We start from the raw sequence: 13,323 nt of genomic DNA, 5'->3' as shown, positions 1-13,323 counted from the left end.
GGAAAATCGGGTTGGAGGGACAAGAAATCACCTTTTTTCCAAAACCAGGGCCCTGAAACAGGACGTGTGACCCTTTTGGTGCTTTGCACCGTGTATCACAGCCTGCAAATTGCCCCATAAAAGTGTTTTTAGCCCCACAATAGCTGACAGGTCAGCACTGCTATGTGCTGGAGCCTCTCGGGGCCGGTTTTGGTTCCTGCTGCCACTTCCTGCTGGCCCAGACCACGGACACAAACACGACACGGGGCAGCGCCGCGGCTGATTGCAAAGAAAACATGGAGAGGAACAGAGGAGGGAGCAGCTGCAAAAGGGGACAGGATCAGGTGCATGAAGTGTTGGTGCACCAGCAGGAGGATGTTTAAGGAGCTGTTGCAATGGGTAAACGTAAAGGGGAAACAGAAATGCGCTCATGGGCATCTGGGAAATGCTTTGCACAAACATCGGGCTTCACTTGTGTGCTGCACGGGGTAAGAGGTGTCCCAACAAATGGGAGGGGAATTTGGGGTTGATCTGGGGACTCTGGGGGTTGATTCACTGTGAAGCTGGGACAAGGGACAGTAGGATAGGTGAGATGGGGTCCCAGACCCCAAGGCAGCATGATGTTTGCTGCCTCGCATGCAGCACGCTCACAAAGACCTTTCTGATAACAAAAACAGCTTCCCAGCTTTTTCAACCAAGCTGAGACAGGACGGGCCGCGAGGAAATGCTGCACCTCGGTGCTCATATTGGCAAAACACTTTATTTTGAGATGCTCCAAATCCACCCTCATCCACCATCGGGACGGACCGGAGCCCCTGCCCGGGCACTTCAGGGCACCACGTGCCACCACTTGGCGGCTAGGGGCTTGCGGCGGACGTTGGTGCCGCAGTGGACGTCACCGGAGAGGACATGGTAGGAGAAGTAGTCGTCGATGAAGGTGCAGGAGAGCCCCAGGGGCTCGAGCAGCGCCCGCACGCGCTCCTCCAGGCAGCACTGCCCAGCCACCAGTGGCCCGAAGGGCTTGGGGATGCCCAGGTGCCTGCCCAGCACCAGCATGTTCACCTGCGGACAGACCAAAAAGCAGGGTTTTTTTTTCACCCAGAAGGTGAAAAAGGAGGGTGTGGAAGGGAGGAGGTGGTGGGGAGGAAGGAGAAGGGGCACTGGGGGGGTATCACCATGTCTGGGAAGTAGGCGTCCGCGCGGGAGCCGTTCAGGATGAAGAGCTGGGGGATGTCGATGATGTCCTGCTCGCTCAGCCCCAGCTCCTGCTTCAGGAGGTCACGGTTCCAGTCGATGCAGCGCTGCAGAGAGCAGGGACCCTGACTTGCCTCCCAAAACCCCCCACACAGACCCCTGTGGACCCTATTGCGGCCCATGCCCCATGTTCTCCATTGCATTCTTTTTGAGAGACCTCCTGAACCCCCCCCAACCCAGGCATCCTCCTGCCTTGAGTTTCACACCTCCCACTGGGACAAAAGCCGAGGCCCAGCCAGCACCCAAGGGTGCTCAGCCCCTTTGCAGCTGCTCCCCTTGCGTGCATCAACCACCCGGCAGCCACATGCAAGCAGAGGGGCGCTCCCCAAATCCACCCCTGGCTACTAAACCCCCACGCACCTGCACGTGCCTGTTGTCGTTCCTCAGCCCCTCATCCGCCAGGATGTCATCGATGCTCCTCCGCTCGGTGCCCGACATCCCTGCACAGGGACGGCAGCGCCGCGGTGAGGGTCACCGCCGGCACCCGCTGCCGCCGGGACGCCCTCGCCCGCCGCCTTACCCACGAGCTGTGTGGCTTCGCCATGGCCCTGCCTCTGCTTCTCCTGGAAGAGCTTGTAGCAGGCGGTGGGGCTGGCCAACAGGAGCCGGAAACCCTGTGTGGATGAGCCCAGAAGATTGGTGTTTTTGTTTTGTTTTTTCATGAAAAGAGGAGATTTTCATGTTCTAGCCCATTCGTGCCCAAACCCAGCCCCAGGGGTTGCACGGGGCACCCATCCTTTTCCAGGAAGCCAACCCAAAAGGAAGGAGATTCATGCACAGGGCTGGCCTTGCCTTTTGCTCAGAAGCCAAGTTGTTTTGTTTTTGTTTTTTTCTCTGCTGATTTGCCAAAATAAAGGGCTTTCTGCATCAGCAGCTGATGCCACATGCGACACTGGGGATGCAGGGACACTACCTTCCTGTCGTATGCGGGGACAAAGGTGAGGAACTCGTCCACGTGGCCCACACTCAGCCACTCCGAGTAGATCTCCACCGGTGCTTGCACCTTCTGGGCGTAAAGGAAATCCCTGACCACCTTCGACATCCGCCGGCCGGAGGCCCTGGGGGCAGAGAGAGGAGGAGGAGGAGGAGACAGAGGAGATCTTGGTAAGATCTGTCCCCAAAACGCATGACACAAAGGGGAGAAGTCACACCAGCACATCCCATTTTGATGGGAAATGCCAGCATTTCTGCCCACTTGTAGCCCTTTCAGGAGGGAAGAGGTGGGAAATCGAGCAGATCTGATGGCCAAAGCGAATCATCGAATCCCAAACTCCCACTAATCTGCTAACACAACGCATGGGGTGTACAGATGTATACATACAGATGTACCTTTACAAAGATAAATGCATATAACTGTACTGCTACATAGATATATGCATATAGGTGTATACACATACACGTTTGCATATAAATGTAATAAATATAAATATAAATATAAATATACGCACACCTATCCGTGTATATCTATATGTGCATTACATTCCTCCATTCTGCTTCGGCACATTCCCCCCTGAAATGGGCACAAGGCTTAATTCACCCCATCCTTGCGAGCCTTAAATCCCTCCCTACATTTTCTTAGACAGCCAGCAGCAGGCTGAGAAAACATTAATTAAAACCTCTTGTAATAAGGGATAATTATGGCCCCAGCGAGGCTGGGAAAATCCCATTTTCCCGTCCGGGTAAGCGAGGCACTGAGTGCTGCAGCAGCACAGCTTGCTCCGTTTGCTGTCCTGGCTCAAATCCTGTCCGGGCTCAGCCCTGTTGTTGTTTATCTGGATGAAGAGCCGCCTTTGTGCGGGCTTTGCAGGGTGCTGTTGTTCCCTGCCCACAGCTGCTGCCGAGGGCAGAGCAAAAACAATTTCCAGTTATTCAAGGTTTTACCCTTTTCTGAACTCCCTTGCTTTTCCTTTCAAGAAAAATAGGCATGGTGCTTAGGGTACTGTAGGATCAGAGTGAAAGCACCAACATTTTGGGAGGGGGAAATAATCATAGCAGTGCACGAAGGATTTTGCACAGGGAGAAGGAACAGCAACGCGGTTTGCATGTGAAATTTGCGCTTTCGTGGGAGTTAGCCTGGAATTTTCCACTCGCTGCAGCCACTCCCCACAGTTTTTGACGCTTTCCTGTCTCACCAGGGCAGGGGGCTGCCGATCAGGATGCGGCCCAGGGGGTACTCCTTGCCCCGCACCGTCACCGGCGGGCTCACATCCAGGTTGCCGAAGGAGTCGAGGCTGGAGGCCTCATGTCCAGGGGGCTCGCGGGTCACGTAGCCAAAATCGGGGCCCTGGGAAAAGAGGGGAGCAGTGATGGGAGCTGCTGCCGGCCCCAAGAGAGGAGTTTTTGGGAGAAAGGAGTTAGCAATGCCCTGCCGCACCAGGATCTTTTTAAAAGCAAAGTCCTTCAAGCCTCTGTTCCTGGGTGAGTCGAAGACCACGGGGAAGGTCTTGTGTGGTGCTTCCACGTAGCCGAACTCCAGCTCATCCTGTTGGGGAAAGAGAGGAGAAGGAGGAGGAGGAGGAAGGCTCCTGGGGGTGATAGCCATCTGGGCGAAGCATGAGGTGAGGGTGGAGCAGGAAACGGGGAGATCCTGGCACAACTCGGCTGTTGCCCAAACCCCAGAGCTCCCTGGTTGTGCCGGGGGGACCGCGGGTGACGCCCTGCCCGCCACCGCGGCGCCGGGGACAGGTCCCCTCCACGTGAGCAATTCACAGCCACGAGGACCAGCAGAGCAGGGCTGGGGCTTGCTGGGGGAACATGTGGCCATCCACCTGCGTACCCGGTGTCCCGCTGGCGAGGCACCACACGGTCACCCCTGCAACACCCTGTGGGTTCCCTCTTGCAAGGGGTCCCTCTTGCAATGCCCCGTGGAGTCCCCCTTGCAATGCCCCACAAGGTTTGTCTTGCAGTGGGGTCCCTCTTGTAATGGGGTCCCTCTTGCAATGTCCCCAGGGCCCAGGCAACACTCTTGTTGCCACCACCAGCAGCATTTCCCCATCTTTTAGCTCATGGTTGTCCAGTTCATCTCTTAGCATCCATGTACTTCCCCCGAGCAACGCAACTCATCCCTCCCGGGGTGTCAGCACTGGGGACAACACCCTGCATGCCCCGTGAGCCCGTAAGAAGCACCAGAAGAGACGCGTATTACAAGCATCGAGGGATGACCTGGATCCAGCGGTCACTCCGGCTTTCGACCTCTGAGCAGATGGTCAGCTTGCAGTTGGCTTTCCTCAACAGGGCCTGGAGCTGCTCCAGAAAGACGTCGTTGGAGTTTATGCCCCTCTTGACGCTGGAGGGAGAGGAAGGAGCAAAGGCTGTAAGGAGGGGCCACAGAAGACCTCTCATCCCAACCATGCAGCGCATTTCTCATCCCTAGTGCACTGGGCAATAGCTGTGCACGAGGTTAGCTCTTGGAGAACGTCCTTCAACCTTCTCCTTGGGGATGCAAGGAGCGCGGCGGTGCCAGAGGGCTACCAACAGCAACATTAGGCTCCAGTACGGCATGCGTAAAACAAGGAAGGGTCAAAAGTTTCTCCTTGGAGAGTCCCCAAGCCTGGGGAGCGATGGGGTGCCATCCCTCCTACCTGCAGACAAAAACCTCCAGAGGCTGTTGGGTGTTGGGCGTCATTATCCAGGGTGCCATGCGGAAAACCACTGTATCCGTGAAAATCGGGGTGCCCGGTGAATACTGCAAGAGGCAAAATGCTGGAGAGCAGCAGTCGAAAACCCCTGTAGGTGTTTTGCATGGGACAGGGACGGGGCAGGCCCCACGTACCTTATGGGGGACCTCCAGTAAGCTGACGCTGAAGGAAACCAACCCGGAGAAGCCCGCATCAGGGAAAGCCAACCCTTCCACGTAGAAGGTGTTTTCTCCACTGCCGACACGGTCTAGCACATAGGAGAGCTTACCCGGCCCCAGCACGGGTTTGTACTGGGGGTGTGAGTCACTCCCTGCAGAAACACCGAAATAGCCAGCCCGGCACGGGGCGGCCACCCCATCCAGAGGGCTGGAAAGAGGCACCAGCGAGGAGGTGGCTGATGCCAGCGTGGTTTGCAGAGGAGCGGGTGTGCCTGCTCTTCTCTGGGGAACACACTTGATCTGCTTGTACAAAGAGGACTCTATGCCCTCAGGTCAAACCCTTTCAAGGTGCGTGTCTCAAGTTAAGCATCTAATGATATACTTGGCTCCTCTGACCTGATTTTCGGCAGGGAACTGCTGGGATCCACCAACCGGGGTGTTCAAAGGCAAAGTGTGCAGCCCGACGAGATGGGCTGCTTTGGCGCCTGGGACTCTGCCTGCACCGCAGAGGTGCCAGCAGCCACTGGGGGGTTATCTGCCTGTGAAGCTCTCAAAACTTCAGCAATCTCACTCAACAGAGCTTTTTTTTTCTTTTTTTAATTATTTTTTCCCTGCACAATTTTTAAGCTCCCCATATAGCCTCATCTTCTAAAACTGCAGAGGAACTTTGGGGATAAACAAGTGTTTCTAGCATGTGCTAGCATGCAGCCCTTATCCAGAGCGAGCAATAAAATAAAGGGTTTGCCCACCCCAGGGTCACGATGGGCTGGCCTGGATATCTAGGAAGGGAGGAGGAAATACTCACGTATGGCATGGAAAACACGCACTTTGTCTGCGTCCGACTCGGGGACGTGCAGGACCAGCTGGTACTCAGCAAAGATATTGCTGGGACCTTGAGTCCGCAGCAGCATCACAGACATGTCCTGGAGGTCTATGGGGGGAAGGCAACAAGGAGAGGGGATGTGGGGAGGTTTCCAGCCTCCAGCACTGCCTGTGCGCTTTGCTAATTATTCTCCACGCAGTCTCTGGTTGTGCATGGATTTATAGGGCAAACCTGATGGGATGACGCTTATAGATTTTATAGAGATGTCCAGGAAAATAAAATGGGGAAGGAGATGTGGAAAAGAGCCAGTTTCTGTTGCAATGGGGAAACAGGTAATGCTGTTGCTATCTCTAATTGCTCTGCTTACACTAGATATTATTTTTGCCACCCATTTCGCCATCGCCAGACACGTGAATGGCGCCTTAGACAGGAGAGAGAAGGATGGAGGTGCTGCAAGAGGCAAAGCTCCCTGGTGTGACCTTACAGGTCCCCTGGTGCTGCGGATGACGCCCTACCTGCACTGGTCCATATGTCCTACCTGCATTGGTCCGTATGTCCACCTGGCCGCTGTCTGTCCCCACCGCGCCGGGGCTGTCCCTGTCACAGTTGACCAGCAGCACAGCACCTTGCCCATCCGGACCCCATGTCCACTTGGCCTGGAGGAGAAGCACCCAACGGGGATGGGAGCAGAGCCAGCAAGATTTCTCCCTCCCAGCCTCCTCCCAGTAGTGGGTGGACTGGGAAAACCCTACAGCCACATCCATGCTCGGAGGAGATCCCACAAAGTGCACTCAGGGCTGGTGAGGAGAGGGCAGCAATGTTTTCAAGCCACTAAATTTCCTAACCTCAGCTTCCAGCCAGGTCAGCAAGGACTATTTCAAACAGATCTTATCTTCTAACAAGCCAGAGTATATCTGCCAGCCCTCATTTGAAAGAGAATATCCCATTTCTAGAAACGCATCTCATCTTGATGTACAATTTGTGCTGCTGATCTGGCTGCAGACAATTACCCGGGCGTAAGTGCTTGGGCATATGCAGATTTCTTGCCAAGGGGGTAAATCTCTTGCTGCTTGCAAAACTTGCAGATGAGTCATTTAGTGGCACGTTTCAAATCAAAAAAAAAAAAAAAAAAAAAAAAAAGTGTTTTCTTCTGTACTATCCCTGGGGCTGGACTGGAGAGGAAGGAGATTTTGGCACAGAATAAAAAAAAATAAAGTGTTTTCCTCCTCAATTAGAAGGCTGAGAACTTGCCACATTATTTTCCCTGTTTCAGACACCACCCAAATCCCTCTCCCTCCTGGAGATTTGCAGGGAAGAGGCTGCAAAGAGAAGCTCCCCGCATTTACCCACCACACTTCGCCCAAAGCCACGCAGCGTTTCTCATTACCTTGTCCTTCCCTTTGCTCCTCACTCTGCCATTACGGCTCACATCCACATCCAGGGATATGTCTGAAACATCAGAGTGAAAAGGAAGCCGTCAGCATGGGAACAAGCTCTCGGGGACATTTTGGGCTCATCCCCGGTGCTAGCATTGAGTCACCCAAAGCCAACCCCACCTTCATGTCCCAGCGTGGCTCCAGACCCAACGCTGCCAACAAAACACCAATAGAAGAGCAACCCAACAGCTTTTTTAAGGCTTTCCCCACTTGGTCTCCACCCGTCTTCTCCCGTCACGGATCCCCCAGCAGGGACATACCCACTGCACGGCATTTTTTTGTGGTTTCACCAATTGCATGTTGACCATAGCACTTTTTCATGAAGCCTAAACATGACAAAGGCACGAAAGTGCCTTCACCATGGGTGAGTGGACACTATATAATTGCTAGGGGTGATGTGAAGTTTGAGAAGGACTTCCCTTAGAGAGCTCTTCTGGGCCCAAACTGGAGGTCTGCCAGAGATCTCATCTATATCCTACATAAATCTGTGCAAAGCCTATCTTAAGACACATATCCACTGAGTTGGAGAGAAGGAGATATATACAGCACGTGTAAAATGTGGGCGCTGGAGCTGACATTGGCCTTCTCCTTGATGCAGAGAGGCGCACATGGAGAAGCTGGGCCTGTAATTTTGGAAATGAAGTCCTAAATCTAAGCAAGCAAAGAGCTTTTGTAAGGTCAAAGCTCTGTGGACAGCGGTGGCCCTGGATGGCTCCAGTGGAGTCCATGGGATGTGGGAAACCATCGGCCTCTTCAGGGGCAATTTTGGCAGGCAAGCACATGACTTGAGGACACAGGTCTGAGTATCATGTGAGTGCTTCAGAAAATCCCAAATTTAGGGTAATTAATCCATCCAAGTGGAAGACTCTGCATCCAGACTAGTTGTCTAGACTCCCTTTGTAGTCAGCAGAGGAAAATAGGCATTTCAAGGGAATGATTCATCTCATCCTAAACTCTTGAAATAGGTCAGACAACTACACTTTGGTGCCTATTCCTCTCCACCAGCTGCACTGGAGGTCGAGGAGGGGCTCGGCAGTGAAGGGTGGGTGACATGGTCATCTTTGGATTCTCCTCCATCAGCAAAATCGTCTCAGCGGTCAGAGGAGGCTGCTTATTGCGTGCGTTGGGTGGGGACAGTGCCCAGCCTGCGTCTTTTTTGCACCATATAAGGCAGCACAATAACATTTTAATTGTTTCCCTCCTGCTTGTCAGCATAAGCCGTGAACACCCAAACCATCACTGCACATTGCAGATGGGCAGTCTGCATCCCCCAGTTACCTCCCATCCCTTGAACCCAACTAGATTGTGGCGTCAGGATGGGCTGGCCGCGTTCGGACAAGTGTTGCCATAATACGCACCTACGCAGGTGAGATACAACCAAGCCACCGAAAGCTCATTCTCTTCCTGTCCGTAGTATGAAATCTTAACCTGCGAAGACATCACCACGTCATGACCCATGTCCTGTCATGCTGAGTAGGTCTTTCCACTCATTGGGTTGACCCGGCAATGCCATACAACAAGGTGTTGGAAGGTTCATCAAAGCTCTGCTCCTTTAATCATAGCTCAACCAAACAATTTCTGCATGCTTCAACGCAAAAACTGGTATAGAAAAAGCCAAGGCAAGACTATTTTTTTTTTGCCAGGCATGGAGTTTCTGACACTGGCTTTTGCAATCACTGTTATCTCTTTTTTAGGGCACAAAATGTCATCTCCTTCTCCTTCTTAGTTTCACTTTTCGTACACAATGATTACACGGTTCTGTTTAGGTTTCTGAGCTTATTCTAAGGAAACATGGCTGATGTTAGCACTGCTTGGAAGTGTCGAGTCTGCCTTGCTTTCCTGTAAATTTTGACTCAATTTTTCATAAAAAAGGAACTAACCTTATTGTCGTTGACGGTCTTGCTCGTGACATCGATGGTAACTACAACCTCTATATCAGGATCCAGTGGCCATCTGGAGTTAAACATGGGTTTTGTCATGGGGTTGTGGATGATGTGGACCGTAACTGCAGAGGTGGCATGGACATCAAATGATGTGGCACCTTTGGGGGTAGATCTGAAACAGAGCATGAGTTGTCTTTCCTGTTATCCTCAGTGGACCCAAATAGTTAAACTTGGTTTCCTGGAATTAAAATCCAGCCTTAGCTGGGTTTCAGGGACTAAGAAACCATCTCCAGGTGGCGAAATGTGTCGTCTGATTTTTACGAGTATTATCTCTGTGGCGTTGTTGAGCAAGCAGGGCTCCCACTGGAGCTCTGGCACGTCCGTCCGTGGTTAAGCCCAGATTGCACATCTCTGAAGCTGGGGCACCCAACCTCCTTCATTGACGGGGAGAAAAACCCCAAAACGTCAGCATCCCAGCACAACACCCAGACCAAGAGCGGGACCACATTGGGCTGTCACCCATCGGGGAGCTGGTTCTTTGCTGTTGCATACCCTGACCTGAGAGATGCCCGAAGTGGAGCAGAACCCCAAGCCGAGCGTGGAGAGCCTGCACCCCACCTGTATGACATCCCTCGCCTTTGAAGTGCTGCCTACCTGCTCATTACAGCCCCGGCACCTCCGTCCGGGGTGCGCGAGTGCTCCAACCTGTCTGCCATCGGGAGCCAGCCTCCCCAGCCGCACGCGGAAAGGGACACGGTAGTAAATTTTACCAGGGAGAAAAAAAGCACAGAAGGGATTTATTCCCGGCGTTGCTCTTGGCATGGCAGCCCCAGTTCCTGCAGTAGCTTGTATGGGGAGATTAAAGTATCATCTCGTTTGTCACCCCACGCATTTACCAGGGTGCAACATTGCAAGACTACCCGCAGTCTACCTGCACGCTGTTGCATGTTATGACATCTCAAATTTGGGTCTATTCACCCTGATTTCACAGCCCTTGCTCCTCTGCGTCACCCCACGGAGACACAAGCTTCTGCGAGATCCCCACCAAGCTTGGTTTTCTGAACAAAACCAAACCAAGCCATGGTCAAAGCTTGAAACATCCATGACTGAATTTCCCCCAGCATGGAGAGGGCTGTCGCTCCCACCAGTGCCCTGCGGGCATGAAGGGACTCCTATTTTTTTTAGCCCTGATGTTGAAAAAGCATCTGCCATATGTCTTTTTGGACCAAAGCTCAGATTTGCTACCAAGGAGCCAAATCAGCCCGTGTTGGGTCTTGGGCCCCATGCTTAAATGCTTGCTGTGACTTCAGATTGAGAAAAACAATGCAAATAACAGGGTTTTTGTATTCCCACCTGGCTGAAGGTAACAATGAAATGCTTTTGAGGGCAGCTGAGGCTGGGTCCAAGCCCCATCGGGGGGACGTCAGCACCTCCTGGCCCGGCTCCAACGCACAACCCAAATAATTGCACCGACTGGCTCAGCCTGTAGCCGCTATCATTATAAACGTGATTTATTAAATAATGACAATGTCACAGGAGAGTAAATACAGCCTCATATCTAGCCAATAAAGCAACCCCTATGTTTAACGTCAGAAAAATCTCTTCTTGTTACGTCGCCTGTGCAAACCCGCTCGTGGATTTTTTCTGCCTGAGCCACACATTTGTTCTTTAACCCAGTTTAGCTCCGGACAAGTTGCTCATCTTGAATTGCTGTTGCCTAATGCTCTCGCAGCCAGAAATAGATCCCACTTAGCCGGGGTGTGCATGGGCTTTGCCTGCACATCGTCATTGCTCGGCTACGCTTCGACGCCTTGCTTTTGCTGGGGCCGACATCCCTCCTTCGGGCGCACCTCCCCATGGGAGGCATCGCCTGAAGCAGACCTGGGGGCACACGTCCCCCGCGCACCAAGCTTGGATGAAAACTCCACGCGTGCTCAGAGATCTTCCCCCTTAACACCCATCGCTTCCAAGCAAAGAGTAAAACCACCCAACACCTTTAGGCTCCCCCTAAAATCCTTCATCCCTAGGGATGCTCACCGGTGCCCTGACCCCCCCCTAGCCTTACCGGTGGGTGTCAAGGAAGACCTCGGTGCCCAGCACGCAGACGCCGTAGCTGGCGCGGCTGGTGGACATCTTCACGACCTGGCGTTGGGGCATGGTGTGCCGTGGACGGCGGCCGCATGTGAAGGAAGCTGCTGCCTGGCTGCCCGGCTTTGTAGGTGAACCAGCATGACTGGATTAAAAGGCAGGGGAATTTAACTCCTCCTTCCTCCCTTCCCTCGATGACGGGGTGGACCAGGGACCCTGCCGTCTCCACCTCCGCCACCCGCGAAGCTGCCGCCCCGCTCGCGAGATGCGGGTGATAAGGCAGCCCCCAGGGCCAGGCAGCAATTGCGGGGCCAGGGAGGGGGCACAGGGGCAGGACGGGGTGGGGATGCACAGCCCTGCCCTGGATGCTCAGCAGCCAGCCCTTTCGGGGCTCCTTCTCCCCTTTTTCCCTCACCTCCCTTACAGCTCCATATAAGGACTCCAAAGCTTTATGCATTAAACATTTCTACCCCTCCTGTTATGCAGGATGGTAGTTTAGGCTTATTATAATACACGGTATCATTAAAATGAAGCATTTTCTTTAAAACAACCCAAATTTTCCACGCAGGCTCTCTACAGGTGACTCACGGCCTCGGCTACCCCATTAGGGCAATGCCTGCACAAGGCACTCACCGCTGCAGCTGCAAAAGGAAATGTTTGCTCAGGCTGGTCCTTCCCTTCATAACAACTCCTGATGAACGCGACGGACAGAAATGGGTGCAGGGAAAACTGGTTATTTGGCAAGCAGGGATGGGAAGAAAAAAGAAAGCAAAACAAGGCAAGAGGCTTTCCGTGGAAATTAGGGATTCTCAGGTGTTTTGTTTGGATGCGGCATTTGGGGAATTGTTTTTTTTTTTTAATGCGCGTGAAGCTCCCACGGGAAATGCCCCGGTCGCTGGAAGAAATGGCTTTCAGGAGATAGTCATCTCTCTCCAGGCGATCCCAGAAGACTTCGCTAGACGGCAAAGAGGAAAACTGGGTGAGATGGATCTTGCTGCTCCTCTGGGAAGGAGCTTCGGGGCCAACCCGGGATGGAGGCGGCAGCAGCCCTGCATGTCCCACGGATGGAGACAAAAAGGGAGATGGGGAAACTCCATCACCGCTGACCCAACACGCTGACAACCCCGCTGTGGTTCATCCCGAATCTCGTTGCAACAGGGGCAGGGCGATACAGGGATGGCACAGTCCTCATTGCAGCAGGACCCCTTGCAAGCCAAAAGAGCTGGAACAGGCTCAGCAGAGCAAGGAGGACTGGTCCCCACCATTGCACCGAGCTGCACGTCCTCTGCTGGGGGAGAGGCAAGCTGGGAGCCACCACCTGCACGCACCTTCCCCTGTGAGATCAAACCAGCACCACGGCAGCTGCTTTAAACGTCTCCAAGCAAGTCTACATTAAAGGGCTCCGACCTTAATTGCAGCAGCAAAGCAGCACCGTGTCTCGTACGCGAGCACAGCTTTAATAAGATCATGAGAGTTTGCTGGGGCGGGCAGGATGCTCGAGAGAGAGGAACACTAGAGGTGTTTCCAGCCTCTCCAAGACCTTGGCTTGGGATTTTAAGCAAAATTCCATGTCCTGAAACCCATCAGGAGCCAAACTCATGAGGTTCATAGATTTGTGAATCGTGTTGGCTTTTGAGACATCCTAGAGGAGGGTTTTAGGGGCTCACATGCCCCTAAAATTCATAAAGCTGCTGCCAAGCAGAATCACTGCGAGCTCCTTGCATCCCCCATGGAAGAATTTGCCTGTAAGTCTACCAAAGAAGATCATTATGTAAGGCTGCAAGTTGGATTTCCCACTTGCGGCCGCTGGTTGCGCTGGTTTAGACTGGGCACGGTGCTGAGCTTGCCTCCTGCTGTGATTTTGGCACCGCATCCTGCTCAGCTGGTTTGAGCCCTGTGCTGGACAGGGAACACACCTACATCCCCACGGGGTCATGCTGTTATGGTCTGTAATCTGGAAGCAGGCGGAGGATGGTGGTTTCTGGCTCCCAGCGAGCACCAGGGCTTCGGCACAGGGCTCCCGAGCGTGCCCTCCTCCCCACGCCGCGGCCACGCTTCTCCCCC

General features: G+C 53.4%; 1 protein-coding gene across 1 annotated transcript; it reads right to left on the bottom strand.

The window, feature by feature from the left end:
- Positions 1-759: 759 nt before the first annotated feature.
- On the bottom strand, positions 760-11,328 carry LOC311422339 (protein-arginine deiminase type-1-like; the record flags this gene model as incomplete). The annotated part of the gene is made up of 16 exons (XM_084495270.1): positions 760-1,041; positions 1,155-1,280; positions 1,594-1,673; positions 1,754-1,847; positions 2,147-2,291; positions 3,366-3,517; positions 3,608-3,715; positions 4,396-4,519; positions 4,815-4,918; positions 5,006-5,181; positions 5,835-5,960; positions 6,391-6,508; positions 7,240-7,301; positions 8,647-8,716; positions 9,169-9,343; positions 11,237-11,328. 16 exons carry the CDS (start codon positions 11,326-11,328, stop codon positions 808-810), a joined length of 1,986 nt encoding a protein of 661 aa, XP_084351396.1. The 3' UTR covers positions 760-807.
- Positions 11,329-13,323: the final 1,995 nt, after the last annotated feature.

Source organism: Aythya ferina (genome assembly GCF_964211825.1).
Source record: "Aythya ferina genome assembly, chromosome: 21".
NCBI classification, from domain to species: Eukaryota; Metazoa; Chordata; class Aves; order Anseriformes; family Anatidae; genus Aythya; species Aythya ferina.
Note: the sequence above shows the minus strand (reverse complement) of the source record. Positions and strands in the feature narration are given on the sequence as shown.